This window comes from Crotalus tigris, unplaced genomic scaffold (assembly GCF_016545835.1).
Source record: "Crotalus tigris isolate CLP2741 ecotype Arizona unplaced genomic scaffold, ASM1654583v1 scf7180000024341.3516292, whole genome shotgun sequence".
In the NCBI taxonomy this organism is placed as follows: Eukaryota; Metazoa; Chordata; class Lepidosauria; order Squamata; family Viperidae; genus Crotalus; species Crotalus tigris.
The window spans coordinates 3151528-3171538 of record NW_024100511.1 but is presented as its reverse complement, the minus strand read 5'-3'; the positions used below and the strand labels follow the sequence as shown (position 1 = coordinate 3171538).

The following is a 20011-nucleotide window of genomic DNA, read 5'->3' as shown; positions in this document are numbered from 1 at the left end:
AAGAGGGGTCCTCAGTGGCAAAGTTGCCTGGTGGGGACTGGTTGGAATGTGCTGAAAACATCTTCAGGTACCTGGAGAGATGGAACGAGAGGCAGGTCCAGGCCAAACTTGGGGTGTTGCTTTACCCACATTGTTGATTCTGCCGCTATGCGGAATTGCACTGCACATCCTCTCCCATGCACAGGCAGGGCAGCTGAGAGCAGCTGTAAAGAATTTTGTGAATGGATTACAGTGGCCTACAGAAATGTTTCCTCCCCTACTTTTCTCCAGCAAATTGCTGGATACAATTTGTATATACAGTAAGAGGACAGGCCTTGCCTGTGGTCCCTCACACCTTGATCATTCTCCCTTTGTATTACTGCAATGCACTCTACATGGGGCTCACCTTGAAAACCAAACATTACAGATAGTCCAAAACAGAACAGTATTCTGAGTTTGTCATATTATATCTTTGTGTGCTGACATACTCACAAACACAAAGTGTGGTTTTAGAGAGTTTATTATTGTTTTCCAGCAATTCCCTTCACCCAGCCTCAGAACTGTTCCAAATAAATCCAGGCCAAGGTTAATCCACCAAGCAATGACCAATAGTTCATAAAACAAATGGAAAGTATCCAGGCCAAAGTTAATCCACCAAGCAATGGCCAATAGTCCATAAAACAAATGGAAAGTTGCTCCAACAAATAAGTCCACCAACTAGACTTAACTCCACCAGGCTGAACTGAAATATACCCACAAGAGCTCTCTTGGTAAGAGAAGTTCAGAGTCTCCAAGGCACAAAGTCAAGATGGAAGTACAAAAAATACACAAACACATTGTTCCCAGCAATGCCTCCCTCTGCCTGCCATGATAAATATCTTTCTGATGCAGCCCATCAAGATGGGTGGGGTTTTCTCCCAAGTAATCTGGCAGATCGCTGCTCCTGTCTTTTTGTTGCCTTGCGTGCTCTTGGATCTACCACAGAAGGCAGCTCCTCCTCCTCCTTTTCACTGACCATTTGCCCCGCAGCCAAAGCTTCCTGTAAATCTCTTTTGGCTCACTATTCTAAGTAATTAATCCAGTCCCTGACATGCCAGGAATGAGCTCATCCTCTCTCAAGCCAGCCTCCAAGGAAGAGTCAGAGGAGTTGTCCAAGGGAGGCATCACACTATCCCCCCTGGCATGGCCTGTCCTCCCAGAGCCCTCTAGACCAGGTTTCTGTGGATACTGACAGTGGAATGAATAAACCAATTGAGGGGAGTGTATAGCATTGGCATCTTCCCACATGCCCTCAGGGCCATAGCCTTTCCAGTCCACTAAATATTGTAGATGTCCCAGCGAATACGGGAATCCATAATGCGCACCACTTCATATTCTGGCTCTCCCTGCATTAACACCGGCGCCAGCAGAGAATCCAATGGTTGGTGAGGGCTGGCTGGCACAGCAGGCACAAGCAAGGATGGGTGGAATACCGGGTGGATGCGGATTCAGGCAGGCAGGATCAGACACTATGCCACTGGGTCAATGACCGTTTCCACTAGGAACAGGCCCAGTCAAGTTTGCAGGATGGTCTTATCATGGGTAGGTGCCATGTGGAGAACCAGATATGGTCACTGACCACCAAGGCAGGCACATCTCAATGGTGTCAATCTGCAAACTTTTTATAGTTCTCCTTGGCCTGCTCTAATTATTCCTGCAACACTCGGTGAATGGTAGTGAGTTCTTGCAGGAAATCCATGGCTGCGGGCACGGGAATCCGCTATGGTCAGTAGGAACAAATGTAGATGAAACCCATAGGTCGCCAAGAACAGAGACAAGCATGTCGAAACATGCTGGACATTGTTGTACGCAAACTCCGCCGGCGCCAGCAGATCCCTCAGGTTGTCCTGCTGATAATTCATGTAGCAATGTAAATACTGTTCCAGCATGGCATTCATCCATGCCATTCCTCCGTCTATCTCTGGATGATGGGAGGACAAGAGACGCACCTGCACGTGGAGAAGTTCCAAGTGTGCCCGCCAAAACCAGGCCATGAACTGGGTACTTCAGTCTGATACTATGTGCTCAGGTAGGCCATTCAGCCAGAAAATGTGATACACAAATAGCCGCACCATCTCCCGCATTGTAGGCACACATGGCATGAAATGGGCCAAAAGCATGAGAATGTTCACCAACATCATCATGGCTTCCTGCGATTTCGGGAGATCTGTGATAAAGTCCATGGATACACTTCCCCAAGGCCTCTCTGATGTGGGCAACGGCTGCAACAGACACAGTGGGGATCCTGATGCATTCTTGGCTTACTGGCACTCCGGGCACGATATGACATAGGTTTGCATATCATAGGGAATCCATGGCCACCAGATGCAAAGTCTTGAACATGCCAAAATACCCTGCTGCAGGGTTATTGTGATACTGGCTGAAGATCAGGCTTCGGAAAGGTCCCTCCAGTACATATATCCTTCCCTGAAACCTTAACAAGTTCTCCGAGTGCGACCAAGTGCCTGATGGGCCTTTAAGTCTAACTCCACTTTTCTGGCCTGGGCACATGAGTTTTGATGCTGCGCCAGTCTGATCTGCTCCTTCCAGTTGATGGGCCCTTGGATCTCTGCAAACCTTTCCACTGGAGTGGCACCTTATCCTCACCCTTGCATACTCCCAATTTGTGCAAAAAGGCACTCTGGTTCCGGCCTCCTAGACTATAAGTTACTTGAAAATCGAAGTGGGTGAAGAGGAGAGACCATCGGATCTGCTGCTGATTGAGCTTCCTGGCCTTTTGCAGATGCTCCAGATTCCGATGGTCCATCTACACTTCCATCTGGTGCAGAGCACCTTCTAAGTCAGTGGTTCTCAACCTTTTTAATGCCGCGACCCCCAACCAGTCGTAAGTCGAGGACTACTCAACCGGTCGTAAGTCGAGGACTACTCAATTGGTGCAGCACCGTTTGCAGAATGGGACTTTTGGCGGGCTCAGCAGGGCAGAGACAGCCAGGACAATTCCTATTGGCTTTTGAAAGCCAATAGAATTAGATTCTATTCAAGAGAGTCTATTCTATTGGCTTTCAAAAGTCAATAGAATAAAAGGGAGTAGCACAGCTAAGGAAAAGGGGGAAAAAATGGCAGACTGCATTGTTTGGTGACCCCCATGAAATGGTCGTTCGACCCCAAATGGGTTCCTGACCCACAGGTTGAGAACCACTGTTCTAAGTGGTGCCGCCACACCTCAAACGCCAGCAACTCCTTATCTCAGATCATGTAGTTTCACTCAGGGTTGAGCTTGCACAAGTAGTAAGTGCAAGGGAAGAGTTCTTCGAGTTCAAGAGCCTGTAGCAACACCATCCCCACCGTGACGTCCAATGCGTCCGTCTCTACCATGAACAGTCGGGTCAGGATGGTGAAGAATGGTGTCTGTAGAAAAAACCTTCAGAAACTTGAAGGCATACGGTTCGACCAACCCCTATGTGAACCGCACCCCTTACCACAGCAACCGAGTCAAGAGAATGGTCATTTCAGCGAACCAGGAAATAAAGATCTGATAATAATTCGCAAAATCGTCATGGAGGCTGCCAAGACTGCAGGACCTTGATCTTTTCTGGGTCCATAGCGATGCCCTCAGGTGAAATCTGGTGGCTCAAAAAGACAATGGTGGTTTGTGCGAACTGGCGCTTCTCATGCTTCGCAAAGAGATGGTTCTCTCACAAGCACTGGAGTACCGTTTGCACATGGGACCAGTGTTCTTTGGCCAATGAGTATATCAGGATGTCATCTAAGTAGATCACCACAAATGTGTCCAAGAGATCCCGAAACATGTCATGCATGAAATGCATGAACACAGCGGGAGCCTTGGTGAGTCCAAATGGCATTACCATGTATTCAAAATGTCCATATTGGGCGCGGAAAGCCATCTTCCACTCATCCCCTTTGCAGATTCTCACCAAATTGTAAGTCTCCCGCAAATCCAACATCATGAAGATCTGTGCATGCCTTAACCGCTCCATGAGTTCCGGAATGGGTACCGGTTCATCACATAATGGCGTTGAGCTTACGGTAATGGCATAATGGGGTTAAGCTTATGGTAATCACAACACAGTCTCAGTTCCTCCAACTTTTTCTCAACAAAGAGGATTGAGTCCACTAAAGGGGATGTCGATGGACAGATGAAGCCCTTCTTCAACTTCTTTTTGATAAAGTCCTTGAGGGCCTCGAGTTCAGGCTCGGCATTGAGTACAGCCGACCCACTGGAAGCTTGGCATTCAGAACCAGATCAATGGGATAATCATAGGGCCGATGCAGTGGGAGCTGCTCGGCCTCTTTCTTCCCAACCACATCGGCAAAAGCTGCAATCCAAGGGAAAATCCAAAGATAAAGTGAGGAATTTCTCTGTCGTACATACATGAAGCCAATGAGAATGACACTGAGGATTATTCAGCTGGATGACCCCATCCAGCCATATGATCTGCAGGTCGTGTGCTTGGAGCCATTTGAGTCCCAACTCTATTGGAAAATTTGGAGCAGCCGCCACATATAATTTCAATTGCTCCATATGGTTTGCCATCTGCAGAGGCTCAGTAGATGTGGCTATAGGACCTGACCAAAGTGGCTGGCTGTCAATGGTTTCCATCAAAATAGGTAGGATTAACTCATGCTGCAGCAGCTTCCACTTCATGGCAAAAGCGGTGTCATGAAGTTCGCGGTCGCCCCTGAGTCCACCATGGTGTGCGTGAGAACTTCCTCACTTCTGGTCAGAGTCAATATCACAGCCACTACCAAGTGTTGGGTCAGTATAATCCTCGGCACTAACACCTGGCCTGCTCTGGTGAGCCATTTATGTCGGGTGGGGGGAAGTTTCCCACCGTTGCCAGAGTTTTCTTTGCAGAAGATGTAGCAGCTAAGTGACCAGGGCCTCTGTAGTACAGGCACAAGCCTTCTCTGTGCCTCAGATACTTTTCTGCCTCTGTGAGGCATGTCTAGGCCTCTCCCACTTGCATGGGTTCCTCGGTGGGTTGAGGGTCCTCACGAAACTTTCCGGGTTTGGGGGCAACTGCCCCGTGTCACCGTGTGTCGCCCCTCATTGACCATCTATGCACAAGCACAGGTGCATTAAGGCTTTCAGGGTGCCAGGGCAGTCTCGGAGGACAAGACCTCCTGGAATTGGTCTATTAGGGCCTCTTCGTTCAATCTCAAATTTTGACTGATAAGCTGGAAGTCAGAGATGTATTTGCTTACCGGGCGATGCCCCTGTTTCAATTCCCACAGCTGCCAGTTAGCTGTTTGCACTTTGACAGGATTTTTGAACATGGCCTTCATTTAGAGGCAAAAATCTAGCGCAGTCATCCAACAAGAGACTCGGCTGCGTGAGAAGTGGGGTCACCCACCGGGCTGCTGGTCCCGTCAAGAGACTAATGATGAACCCCAACTTTCTCCCAGTCAGTTTGAAAATCATCTGGTTTCAGGCTCATGAACAACTGACATTGTCCAAAAAAGCTGGGATTTGGGCAGAGTTCCCATCAAATTTATCTGGGATAGCAACTGGGCACTTAGAGCGGGGTCTTGAAGGTCCGGATGGCTGCAGTTATGCCAACTCATTGGAAAGGAGAGTTACTTGCTGGACCAGCTGGGTGTTGTCAGCTCGTAGTTGCTCCATAACATCCAACAAACAGGGCTTTCCTCCTGGGGAAAATGGGATTGGGGAGAAATTGTGCTGATCCACTCATTCACATACGCACAAAGTGTGGTTTTGGAGAGTTTATTACTGTTCCCCAGCAATTCCTTTCACCCAGCTTCAGAACTGTGCCAAATAAATCCAGGCCAAGATTAATCCACCAAGCAATAACCAATAGTCCATAAAACAAATGGAAAGTATCCATTTGTATCCAAAGGTTAGAATTTCAAAGGCACAAAGTCAAGTTGGAAGCACAAGAAATACATAACCATGAGCCAAACACGTTTCCAGCAACGTCTCTCTCTGCTTTCCAATGCAACTCATCCGATGGGTGGGATTCAAGTAATCTGGCAGATCTCCACTGCTCCTGTCTTTTTGTTCCCCTGCGTTCTCTCAGATCTACCACAGAAGGCAGCTCCTCCTCCTCCTCTTCACTGACCATTTGCCCCTGCAAACTGTCTTCAGCCAAAGCTTCCTGTAAATCTCTTTTGGCTGGCCATTCTAAGTCATTAATTAACCCAGTCCCTGACGTGCCAGGAATGAGCTCATCCTCCAAGCTGGCCTCCAAAGAAGAGTCAGAGGAGTTGTCCAAGGCAGACATCACACCTTGTTGTATGGGCTGCACTAATTCCCAAGTGCAATTCAAGTCATTGGTTATCATCTTGGAAACCCTACTTTACCTACAGGACTACCTTTCCCCAAAGGCATCTGCCTGTCCCACCAAAGCAGATAGTGTGGGCATGCTCCAGATCCCTTCCCATAACATTGCTGTCATGTGGTCGTTGGAAGTGTCACTTCTCCATTGTAGTCCTGCTGCATAGAACATCTTCCCCTCAGAGATCGGACAAGCCCTACCCTTTTAACCTTCACAAGAACATTAGATATGATTCTTCCCCCAAGTATCAGGATAGGGTGAGATTCGAAAAAGATAAGAATATAATGATATTCTCATCTGATAATGAATATAATGATAATATAATTGCACATGGGAAATATAGTTATGGCATCAGCTTTTTCTGGTTTGGGTTGTATTGTTTCTTTTGTTTTTTTATTGCAGTATATATTTTTTACTTTTCAGTTGTAAGCTGCCCAACATTTCCTTTAAGATGGGCAACTACATAAAAATGTTTTAAATATATACTCTCAAATGTGGATATGCCATCAGTTTAATCACATTCACTTTTTGTTTTCTGTCATGGAGTTCCTAAGTCAGCTAAAAAACTGCTCAAATTCTGCAGCAGATCAGGCCTGTACATTCATCTATCACCAAATCTAACCATTATATATGACCTAGCATTAGCAACAATATTTATAGCCAAAGAATTCAGCAATCTAGCCACCTTAATTCAGGAAATAACCAGATTGGCCAGAACAGGAAAATAGTACTGATTTTCGATTCTCCTTTTCCTTTAATGGTCTGCCCAATGCCTCCCACTGCAATTTCTTCAGTTTGCAGTTCTGGCTATATGCTCCTCAACATCCCAACTGCATTGGGTGTCTGTACCCCATTTCCCCAATTGATCAGCTATTGACTAGCTATTCACACTATATATTCCAGTGGGACAACAATTCATTCACCCATTCAGATTTCTCCCATTAGGGCCCTACTTGAATGGGGTCTTTTCCTGTATTTTCACTGTGGTTGAACAGTATTTCTCAGTTCCTGCCTTTCCTCATAGCTCTTCCCTTTCAATCATGCAATGATGTGTTTATCATAATTTTTTCTATTTGATTTCAAGTGCCAGCCATACTACCTTGAGACTGCAGTGTGATTGATCTGGCTGGGAGTATTTCTCACATGCCACTCAGCTTCTGACTGGCCTCATGGATTTTTAAGTACTCTCTTCTTATAGAAATTAAGAGATATGACATTGACAAAAATATTCAAGCATCTTTACCTAGGCAAAGGAGGTTGAAGCATTCTTTAAGCCCTGGGAAACAAGACAATATTCACAAATATCTATGTAAGGCAAAAATCTCCCTAATTCATAGAACCATAAGAAGGAGAAGGAAGTGCAGCACAATCAAAAGTTCAAGTTTCTATTATTATAGCCTATCTCAATTAGGTATTGTTTTGGTCTTTTGTGGAATTGTTTTTCTGATCAGCTTCATGTGATTTTTCGCTTGGTATCTCCTGAGGCTGGCATTCGACAGGTTCATCTAAAGCAGCCATTTCAGAATCATCTTCAGAATCTGAGTCCTGGATCTGGGCAATGGCAGTTTTTATATTTTAGGGTCATACTAGCCTTTTGAATTTGTTCATTTGTCTCAAAATAAAGTATGTTGTTCTTGGAGTAAAACAGTACAACTCTTTGTCCAAGTATGATCTGTCAAGAAGTGGCAAAATAAGGTTATTGTTGGGTGCAGGTGAGTTCTGGAGTATACATGTTGTGCATGGCGGTGAATATTGTATCTAAATATTGATGCTAAAATGTAATTTCACTTTTAAAATATTTTATTTTTAGAGTATTAATCCACCTCTCCCACCACCACCACCACCTGTCTTATCTGCTACAATAATTGCCCCTAATTCTATGTGCCTGCCTTTGGGGTCAGTTCAGAAGTCAACATCTGCATTGACCGAGCAAATATCACATTTGAGACCACAGACAAGACCAAGTGTGTAAGTGAAACTAAAACTCATTAGCAATTAATGGAAAAGATGATTAAAAATGCCAAAATAATGAGTTGAAGAGTTTTTTATAAAAATCTTAAAATTGTTTGACTTCTCATTTGGTGTCTTTAATTAGGAAAAAGCCACTTATTTGTTTTTGGTATGTTGCAATTTTTATTACATTCTCAGACTTATTACTGATAGCATTTATGTTTCCTTCACTTTAAATTGGTGATTTCATGAATATTTCGGTATAATTTTCTTAATAAAAATATGGGAGTGGTTTCCCATTATTTTTTTCCCAATTCCTAGACATATTTTGTTGTGGCCTCTTTCTAAGCGTTAATCAGCTCCAACCATGTTTAGCTTTTTAGGATTGGCTTTTTAAATTCAGGCAAGGTCACTTAAGTGCTATCTAATCAGTCAACAGTTTCCCATAGTTTTGTAAATTGTATTCTATAAAAAGAGAAGAGTTAAAGAAATCTATCTACTATTGTGAAATAGTATTATAAGCAACAGCAGTTTGCTGGTTAGGGTTAGAAATAATGCTAAACATTTTGGCATATTTTTAGTAAACTTATATAAAATTTCAATGAAGTACAGATTTTTTTATTGTAATAAATTTTGGCTTGGTTAACAAACTCAAAATTTGCAAATTATTCTACATGCATTCTTGCCCATGCATTAATAAATAGTTTTGTTTAAGATCATTCATACATAAATGCCTCTCTTTAAAAACAAACCCCAAAAAGTACTTTGATGGGTCCTGAAATAAAGGCAGCACTTCTTTTTGCTTGCAACTTAGTTAACCAGCAGGAAGTAGCTGCTCAAGCAAGTTTTTGAGATATGTAATTACGAAAAGGTATAACAGTTGTTACTGTCACTAGTGTCAACACTGCTAATATTGAATATTCTTGCTTTGACAAAATATTCAGAACTGTCTGGTACTTTTAGAGTTAATTCAGATGAGTGAGAGAGGAGAGAAAAGCCCGCGAAAGGGAACGGAAGAGAACCTTTGTCCTTCAAACTAATTGGAGAACGTAATTCATGACAGCAAAATAAGGGAGGGGAAATGCTAGCAAAAATAAGTGCTCGGGGGGGGTGTGGAGATTTCAGATCGTCGCATCCTTCATCATGCCGTGCTGACATTTTGTCACATGAATAAAAATACTTTTTAGGATAAAATGCCTGGAAGTTCTTTGAAGTGTTTTATTAGTCGGAACCTTGACGTCATGCTAAGATCTCAAATCCTTTTCAACCAACCTGGGGTCCTGAACTCCATTCGCTGTCTCTAGGCTTGAGAGGAGCTGGTAAAGATTCAGGGAAGAAAAATCTATCATGAAAAAAGTGAGTTTGCTTCAAGACCCAGAGGAGGAAACAACAGACAGCATACTGTGGGAAGATGAATTCTGGCAGATCTCCCAGCTGGCAGCAAAGACTTCAAAAGCAGAAAAGTATAGAGCTAACGAATGGCCTGCTACTCGAGCTTTGAGTGAGTCACTGGAAAGATTTCAAACCCCAGATGTGAAAAGCAGAAATCGATTCCTGCAGAGAGAAGCCTACAGCCCCTTCCTCGTAGATCAGACCCTGGTTCCCCCGGCCAGGAACTGCAGTCCTGAAGACAGAGGGAATCCCAGACTGAGGCCTCTGCAGCAATGGGCATATTGCCCCCCCCCCACAGGTAGATGATCAGCAGCAGCTGAGCATACCACACTTAATAGAGGCCTTGCAACAGCTTGGGATGGTGCAGAAGCTAGGAGATCAGCAGCTGGTGGGAGACTGACCACAGCAGGGAGATTGGCTACAGCCCCCGAACATGCAACCCCTGGGCAAAAATCTGCAGCCAGGGTGGGGCCAGCAGCATCAGCCTATGATTGCACCACTTTTCAGAGCAACCTTTGATGGGAACCCAGAGAAGCTGTTTTTTTCCTCAACCAAATGCGCTCTCATTTGAATTGCTGGGCCTATCTCTACCCGGACCCAGGGGCCATGGTCAATGTGATTGCATCCAACCTAGAGGGAGAAGCATCCAAATGGCTGAACTATTTATATGATGAGCAAGCCCCCGAAATGGAAGACCCCTAACTCTTCCTCCTAGGGCTGAGAGAAAGATTTGAGGACCCATCTATTGGTCTTAAAGCAGGAGAACAGATCCACAAAATAAAACAAGCTGGCAGGCCTGCCCTGGAGTACGTGTGGGAATTTTGCAAGATAGCAGGCCGAATAGAGGGGTGGCCTGAACAATCCCTGATCCAACACTTCATTGAGGGATTAGATGATCACCTCTCTCTGGCATGCAGCTGATCAGCTGCATGAATGGTACCAGTCAGCAGTGAAGCTAGATGTTTAGCTCGCCCACTGTAAGAAGCCTTGCCCACCTGAATCCGACCAGCCGCCAGAGCAACCCGGACAGCAATCACCCTCATGAAAACTTCCAACTACTGCGATGGCGGAGAGACCCAGACCACCTGCAGACCCATCAAATAAGTGTTTTTGGTGTGGACAAGAGGGACATAGAGCGGCAACCTGTCCAGTCCCCTACCCCCGACTGCAGAGCAGACCGGAACCAGCAATGAGAAAGAAACTTGCTCAGCAGCTAACGAGAGAAAAATCCAACCGGCTCACGCAGGAACCTGTTGCCCAGATGATACCCCCCACGCAGGAGAACGCTGAGACTCCAGGTGGACCCGCCCCTGCTCTACCCTCCTTTGACAGCAACGATGAAGGAGAGAACAACCCGATGGTGAGTCAACAAATCCCGCCTTTTTCACTGGCCGCCAAACTTATAATCCCTAAGTCTGGGGCATAAATGGATTTAAACATGCTAATTGATTCTGGATGCACCCGCTGCATTATTAGTCTGCCATTTGCCATGAAAATAGGCATGCAGGCAAAACAGCTTTCCAAACCTGTGAGGTTTGAGCAAACCAATGGTTCCCTGATGGGAGGGACTCTTGTCACACAATTAACCGAGCCCTTACACCTAGAAATAGGTGCACACTGGGAGTTTATTCGCTTCCTAGTGGCTAGCCTGGTTAGACAAATGGAAGCCATTTATCTGGTGGGAGAAAGGAATGAGAACTGTGAGACTACCTATAAGGCCTAATCCCCCCATTGATTCAACAGATGTTGCAGGGCATCTTAGGCCACCCAATGAGTGAGCATACATGTCCGCCTCACCGCCGCCAGGTGAACCAGTCATCCCCAATGAATACCGGGACCTGGCGGAGGCATTTAGTGAAAAAGAATGTGATGCCCTACCCCCTCACAGACCCAATTGACTGCTCCATTGAACTGGTGCCAGGAGCCAAACTCCCATGACCGAGAATGTATGCTATGTCCCCCCCTTGAAATGGAGGAGATGTAGCGATACGTGAACAAAAACCTAGTGAGGGGGTTCATCGAATGGGCCAAATCTACTGTGGGAGCCCGTGTATTGTTCAAAGAGAAAAAAGATGGGTCTCTTCGTCTCTGCGTAGACTATAAGGGTCTCAACACTGTGAGTGTGGAAAATAAATACCCCCTCCCCCTCCTAAAGGACTTATTAACCCATCTGGCTAAGGGAAGTGTCTTCACTAAATTAGACCTGAGAGAGGCATATTACCGGGTGAGAATAAAGGAGGGAGACGAGTGGAAAACTGCCTTCAACTGCTCCATGGGGAGCTATCAATTCAAGGTCATGCCATTTGGACTACAGGGGGCCCCAGCTGTATTTGTGCAGTTGATTAATGAGGCCCTACATGATCACTTGTACAAAGGGGTTTTGGTATATCTTGATGACATCTTGATATATAGCACGAATATGACTGATTACATAAAGCTGGTGAGAGAAGTGTTAAAGAAACTATTGAATGCCAAGCTGTATGTCAAATTGTCGAAATGTGAATTTCACCAGGCCCGATTAGACTATCTTGGCTACAGAATTTCCAATGAGGGTATTGAAATGGACCCAGCCAAGGTGAAAGCTATAATCGAATGGCAGCCCCCAAAGACTCGCAAACAGCTCCAGAGCTTTCTGGATTTTGTCAGCTTTTATTATCAATTCATCCCGTCTTTTGCTGAGATTGCCCTACCCCTTACAGAATTACTCAAAACAGGCAAAGGAGGAGAGAAGCCACGACCAGGCCAACCACTAGCATGGACTATTTGCTGCTGAACCGGTCCTAAAGCACCCCTGCCCAGGGGAGCCCTTTGTGATTCAAGCCGATGCCAGCAATGTGGCAGTTGGAGCTGTGTTACTGCAAAAGAACAAAAGTGGGGTCCTGCAACCCTGTGCCTACACCTCTAAGAAATTTACTGAAAGTGAGCGGAGATGGGCAATCTGGGAGAAAGGCTTTCACGATTAGGTGGGTGCTATTAAACTGGCGACACTATCTAGAAGGGAGCAAGGTGCCATTTGAAGCATGGACAGATCACAAAAATCTAGAAGCACTGAAAACTCCCGGCAAATTGTCCCCAAAGCAAGTGCGGTGGGCACAGTACTTTAACCGCTTCAACTTCACTCTAAAGTACATACCAGGAGGAAAGAACTTCCTAGCTGATGTGCTATCCCGGTTACTCCAATACAAAAATGAACGGGAGGAGGTTAACGAGGCAATTATCCCCAATCCACAAACTACTGCTCAACTTACGCCTCGCAAGGTCCCCAATCCTGATGACCCTGGGTAAAGAAAATAAAATGAGAGCTCCTCACCGATCAATGGTTTAAAGATAATCAAATCTCCCTAACGTGCAGGGATAGCTTGGCTTACAAAAGGGGGAAACTATATTTGCCAGAAGCCCTCCGTCTTAATGCTCTCAAACACAGCCATGATGTAAAACAGGCTGGACACTTTGGATATTTGAAAACCCTACATCTCACCCGCCGGCAATTTTGGTGGCCGGGGCTGAAAAGGGACGTGGAAAACTATGTAAAAAGTTGTACTGTATGTGCCACAATGAAAAGAACCCCAGGGAAAACCCCTGGGTTACTGCAACCTGTGTCAGATCCTTCCCAACCGTGGGAAGAAATAGCTATGGACTTTATAGTAGACCTACCTGAAAGTAGAGGAAATACTGTCATCTGGACGGTAATAGACCTGTTCTCAAAGCAAGCTCATTTCATCGCCTGCAAAGAACTCCCATCTGCCCAACGACTGACCAAATTGTTCCTGAAACATATCTACTGGCTAAATGGCGCCCCAAGCGAATAATTTCGGACAGGGGGATGCAGTTCACAACAAAGTTTTGGAGAAGTTTCCTTACATTAATTGGATCATCTCAAGGTTTATCATCTGCTTTTCATCCGGCCACCAATGGGGCTGCAGAAGCCGCCAACAAAATGGTGGAGCAATATCTTAGATGCTACGTTTCTTACCAGCAGACTAACTGGACTGACCTCCTCCCTTTTGCAGAGGTGGCGTACAATAATTCTGTGCACAGCAGCACCGGCTACACGCCTTTCAGAGTGGCCACAGGAAAAGAGTTCAGCCCAATACCTGAATACCCCTAGATGCCCTCTGCTTCCCAGACACTTAACCAATGGTGAGGGGATGGGAAGAAGTTTGGAGAAATACAAAAACTGCCTTTAAAAAGACCTTTGAAACCTATAAAAAGCAGGCTGATAGAAAGAGGGCTCCCCAAAGAACATTCCAAGTTGGGGAAAAGGTTTATTTGTCAACTAACTATTTACGCCTCAAATTGCCCAGCAAGAAATTGGGACCAAAATTCTTGGGGCCTTTCCCCATAGTAAGAATCATCAATCCGGTCACCATGGAACTAAAACTCCCTAGACTTTTAGGGAGAATTCACCCACTCTTCCATTGCAGCTTGTTGAAACCTTATCGGGGCTCCACTTTAAGACCTCCCCCAAAGAAGGCACCTGGGCCCCTCGTAGTTGTGGGATAGACCCACTATGAAGTGAAACGTATTCTTGACTCTAGAATTTTCAAAGGTAAATTGCAGTACCTAGTACAATGGAAGGGATACCTGTTGTCTGAAGCCACCTGGGTGAAATCCAGTGAGGTGAAAGCTGACAGGCTTGTCAAAAGTTTCATGGGAAATACCCCAACAAACTGAAAACTAGTCATTAACATATGCTTTTGTTTACATTGCAGGATCTGTCCTTTTTGTAAGGAGAGCCGGATGTCAACGCTGCTAATATTGAATATTCTTGCTTTGACAAATTATGCTGAACTGTCTGGCACATTTAGAGTTAATTTAGAGAGGAAAGAGGGAGGAGGGAAAAGCCCACGAAAGAGGATGGAAGAGAACCTTTGCCCTTCAAACTACTTGGAGAATATAAATCATGACAGCAGAATAAGGGAGGGGGAAGCTAGCAAAATAACTGCTCCGTGGGTGGAAATTTCAGATCTTAGCATTCCTTTCATCATGCCTGTAAATAAAAAGACTTTTTTAGGATAAAATGCCTGGAAGTTCTTTGAAGTGTTTCATTAGTCGGAACCATGACAACTAGTTCATTGGACATTTGAAATAGTAAAATCTTGGGAAGTGCCTTGCGAGGTGATAAGCAGTTTTGTACAGAACATTTTAGATATTTCTTGTTGATTATAGTAATTTATGTGATTGAAATATCTCTGACTATGCAGAAGAGCAACTTTTCATGCTGAATAAACCAACACATTTCATTTTCAAGCAGAAAAGATTGTATAAAATATGCAAATTGCAACATTTGAAATTAAAATATATAAACAGGTATTTTGACATTCTATTCCTGAGCCTGCAGTTCATTAAGAACAATTCCTTTTCCAGGTATATTGCTATTTATCCATACACTCCTAGAAAAGAAGATGAACTGGAATTGAGAAAAGGTGAAATGTTTTTGGTGTTTGAGCGTTGTCAGGATGGCTGGTTTAAAGGAACTTCCATGCATACCAGCAAAATTGGTGTATTCCCTGGAAATTATGTGGCACCAGTTACAAGGTATGATGTTCAATAAGTTATTCTTTAACAAATTTCAGAAATTACATGTTTTGAAAAGTTATATATTATTTTTAATAGACCAATGACAAGTGCCTCCCAAGCAAAAATACCTGTATCTACTGCTGGCCAGACAGGGCGAGTAATGACCATGGTCAATGCTTCCACTGCTGGAGGAACAGTGCAAAAACTTCAGGGAAATGGTGTGTCAGTGACTTCTGATACAATACCGACAGCTGTAGTCTCTGCTGCACACATACAAAAGAGTCCACAATCCAAGATCATCATGCATATGTCCAGTCAAATGACGATGAATCAAGCTCGCAATGCAGTTAGAACAGGTAAAATAGTTTGTTTCTTGACATAGACAATATGCATATGAAGAATGCCTTGCATCTTGTTAAATCTTAAAATTTATATAGGTAGGAGGGGCAGCAAATATAGTGTATAGGTAGTCCTCGACTTACAACAGTTCATTTAGTAACCGTTTGAAGTTATAATCACACTAAAAAGTGACTTATGACCATTTTTTCACACTTATGACCGTTGTAGCATCTCCATGGTCATGTGATTTACATTCAGATATTTGACAAATGACTCACATTTATGACAGTTGCAGTGCCATATAATCCTTTTTTGTGAATTTCTGACAAGCAAAGTCAATGGGGAAATCAGATTCACTTACTGTGTTTCCCCAAAAATAAGACCCAACTGGAAATAAGCCCTAACTTGATGTTTCAGGACACTCGTAATATAAGCCCTACCCCCAAAATAAGCCCCAGTTAAAATCATCAGCCAGACGGATGCATTTAGTACCGTATTTCCCCGAAAATAAGACCTAACTGGAAAGTAAACCCTAATCCGTCTTTTGGAGCAAAAATTAATATAAGACCCGGTCTTATTTTTGGGAAAACACAGGTAACAACCATGTTACTAATTTAACAACTGCAGTGATTCACTTAACAAATGTGGCAAGAAAAGTTGCAAAATGGGGCAAAACCTACTTAACAAATTTCTCACTTAACAATATGAATTTTAGACTCAATTGTGTCGAGAAATACCTGTATCTAGTATTTGTGAGATAATGTACAGATTCACTTGGTGATCTTGGCTCGATTATATTTTAAGGGTAATACTTTTTTTTCCAAATATATTGTATGTTGTCTTAGAAGAGTGGAATATAAATATATGATTAATATAATGTAGTAGGCTTTTAGGTGATCTGTGGTATACATGTCACAATCTGAAAATATATTCTTTTTAATTATCTGAACTATTTCCCCTTGTCATTGCAGTTGCAATTCATAGCCAAGAAAGACCAACAGCTACTGTAACACCAATTCAGACTCAAAATTCAGCATGCCTTATTCCTGCTGCTGTAATTATTCCACACCATTCTGTTACCTCCCAACAGCTACAACCTCAATTTTCAAATGCTGCTGCTTATATCACAGCTGTAAATATCAACCGAGCAAATGTCCCATTGGCTTGCACAACTTCTTCATTAAACTCTCCTAGCACTTTTGTACCAGTAGATGGAGATTCAAGTGGGAAAATTGTAACTATTCATACGGGAGCTCCAGCTTCCCCAGAGAATACATTGACTGCTGGAGGTACTCCTACTATGAGTAAAACAGAGAGAGATGGAAAGGTAGGCATAATATTTTTGCTCTTTATGATCTCTGAGTTGACCTTGAAACCCCAAACAAGTTTAAATTTAGTTAATGTGTGAATGGAAACTATGAGAAATTACCTCATGGTAATACTTCCATATTTTTACCAAAAATGTCATGGACATCTACGAAATCATTAGGAGTCAAGCTCAATGCATGTACTGTTTATGTCCTCTGCAGAATCCTTCAATCTTCTCACAGGAGAGTTCTCTGTTAATTACTTCTCTATTAATCTTAGATAGAAAAAGTAATTGCTATTATTTTCAACTATTTTTGATTAGGAGTAATATTACCATTTGAAACCATGTCTTTGGTATCACATAGTGGCAGATTCAACATTTATTATTACTAAACCTACGGTATATAATAATCAGATGTCTGTTCCCTAATCAGTTGTAATTTCTAAATTTGATAAAATATAATATGTTAAATTTTGTAATAATCAAAGAAACATATAGATTACAGTGGCTTGTTTTAATATTCACATTTTATTTTCAAAGTATTGCAGATTGATCATGATTGGAATATATATTTCAGGGTTTTGTGGTTGACCACAAGTTGTAAACAAAGAAGATATTGCATGCTTTAATATTTTTCTCCATTTCTGTATGCAATATATGTCTTAACAGATAGCATTTTTGTTCCATAAAGCAATGATGCCACTAACTTTGTCATGTGTTTTAAACATTATAGAACAGACTTGTCAAACTCGTGACGTCACATGACGTCGTGCAACGTATCGGGCTGGTTTTGCCATTGCCGGCAATGGGGTGGGCATGGCTTCCGGATGACGCATCCGGCCTGCGGGCCAGCAGTTTGACACCTCTGTTATAGGAGATCTTCTGTATGTATGATAAGTGCATTAGCAATGTTTTTTCAATAATAAAGTGATACTCAAATATAAAATCTGTTAAAGAGAAAGTGAGAAAAGTCCAAGATAATGTTTTTAATAATTTCACTGAAATTTAAAAATAGAAAGAAAAACTAATACAAACTAAGAAAAATACCAAAAAAAGAAAATAATATAGAGAGAAAAATATGTAAAAGGAAAAATATATAAATAAATGACTTCCCTCTTCATCAAAAAATGTACAAACAATTTTATTAACTTGTTACTTTCTCTAACATTTCAATCTAAGAAAATTTCATTATATATCTCATCTTATATCTATTAGCAAATAATAAAGCCTCATCATTCAATCTTAATCAGCAAAAAGCAATTAAGAGCTATCAAAAATAACTGTATATATTTTAATCTTAAACAAGTGAATCAAGTTCATATTCTTTTTATTTACTTTACAAGTAACATCATTTTGTCTAAAAATACAAAAAAATCTCATGTCTTAAATCTTTAAAGCTTCATCATTCAATCAGAAAAGATTCCATGAAAAGCTACCAGAAACAATAACATTGGAATTTAATCTTATGAAATAAGATACCACAAATTAATTTCTTTCTTTTTTTTATTAAAATTTTTATAAACATTTTACAATAAAATCCCTCCCCACCTCTCTCCCTCCCCCCCTCCCATTAGCCCTCCCCCCTTCCCAGAGCTGAGTACAGAGCTAAAAACAACAAAAAAGAACATAAAAAATTAAATAAAGATCAATCAATTATACATAAATCCTAAAAAAATTTAAAACCCCTTTAACTCCATTACAATAAAATCAACAAATCTAACCATAACAACTTTATACAATAAGTTATTCAAAAGCTAAATAATACTTTCTAATCCCATATTTGTTCTGATCAGCCTGAGCCCTCTCTTCCTCTCTGCCTACTCTTCCGAGGCCTAATGGACCCAGGACTGCCTCATCTTCATTCTCAGGTCGTTTCCCCCCGCCTCCCGAGCCATAGAGACTGCACCATTCCCCTGCACCACCCCTGCTCTATCTCCTCCTCTTCCTTCTCAGACTTGGGCTCTGATGGGGCCATGATAATAGGGCTTTAAAGGTGATAACCAACAACTTGAATTGCACCCAGGAACATACTGGCCACCAATGAAACAGTGATGTTACATGTGTCGAATATCCAACACTTTTTATTACCCATGCAGACACATTCTGCACAAGTTGAAACTTCCAAATTTTCTTCAAGAGCAGCCCCATGCAGAGCAAATTGAAGTAGTCCAGATGAAAGGTCACAGGGCCATGTGTAAGGGAATTTAGGTCCCCTTAGAAGCCAAGAGATAAATTCTTGATCCTGTCAGCCAAGAATTTGCTATGCTATGTGATACGTTGTATATATAGGAACCATTCTTGCTTAAATTTGATTAAAATTATGATGTGAATATATACTGTCAATTCTGACATTGCTACATATTCCCCGAATTTAAGCTACCATATCTTGGTGGCTTTTTTTCATTTTTAATCTATATTATGGATTTTATTTTTTCCATTAACATTTATAATAATAATAGAGTTGGAAGGGATCTTGGAGGTCTTCTAGCCAACCCCCTATTCAGGCAGAAAACCCTACACCATTTCAGACAAATAGCTGTCCAGTCTCTTCTTAAAACCCTCCAGTGTTGGAGCATTCACAACTTCTGGAGGCAGGTTGTTCCACTGATTAATTGTTCTAACTGTCAGGAAATTTCTCCTCAGTTTTAGGTTGCTTCTCTCTTTGATTAGTTTCCATCCATTGCTTCTTGTCCCGCCTTCAGGTGCTTTGGAGAATAGCTTGACTCCCTCTTCTTTGTGGCAACCCCTGAGATATTGGAACACTGCTATAATGTCATGCCTAGCTTTCTCTTCGTTAAACTAGACATACTCAATTCCAGCAACCGTCCTTTATATGTTTTAGCCTCCAGTCCCCTAATCATCTTTGTTGTTCTTCTCTGCACTCTTTCTAGAGTTTCAACATCTTTTTTACATCGTGGTGACCAAAACTGGATGCAGTATTCCAAGTGGGGCCTTACCAAGGCGTTATAAAGTGGTATTAATACTTCACGTGATCTTGATTCTATCCCTCTGTTAATGCAGCCTAGTGCTGTGTTGGCTTTTTTGGCAGCTGCAGCACACTTCTGGCTTATTTTTAAGTGATTGTCCACTAGGACTCTGAGATTCTTCTCATAGTTACTACTACTGAGCAAAGTACCACTTATACTGTACTTGTGCATTTGGTTTTTCTTGCCTAAATGTAGAACCTTACTTTTTTCACCATTGA

At 42.6% G+C, this 20011-nt stretch overlaps 1 protein-coding gene across 1 annotated transcript in view; it reads left to right on the top strand.

Moving 5' to 3' along the window:
- The window catches only part of SH3RF1 (SH3 domain containing ring finger 1), a 164728-nt gene that overhangs the window by 132778 nt on the left and 11939 nt on the right, over positions 1-20011 (top strand). The window contains exons 9-12 of the mRNA XM_039326542.1: positions 8107-8264; positions 15006-15176; positions 15255-15514; positions 16469-16824. Coding sequence (XP_039182476.1) covers positions 8107-8264; positions 15006-15176; positions 15255-15514; positions 16469-16824 — 945 coding nt within the window. The remainder of the gene's footprint in view (positions 1-8106; positions 8265-15005; positions 15177-15254; positions 15515-16468; positions 16825-20011) is intronic.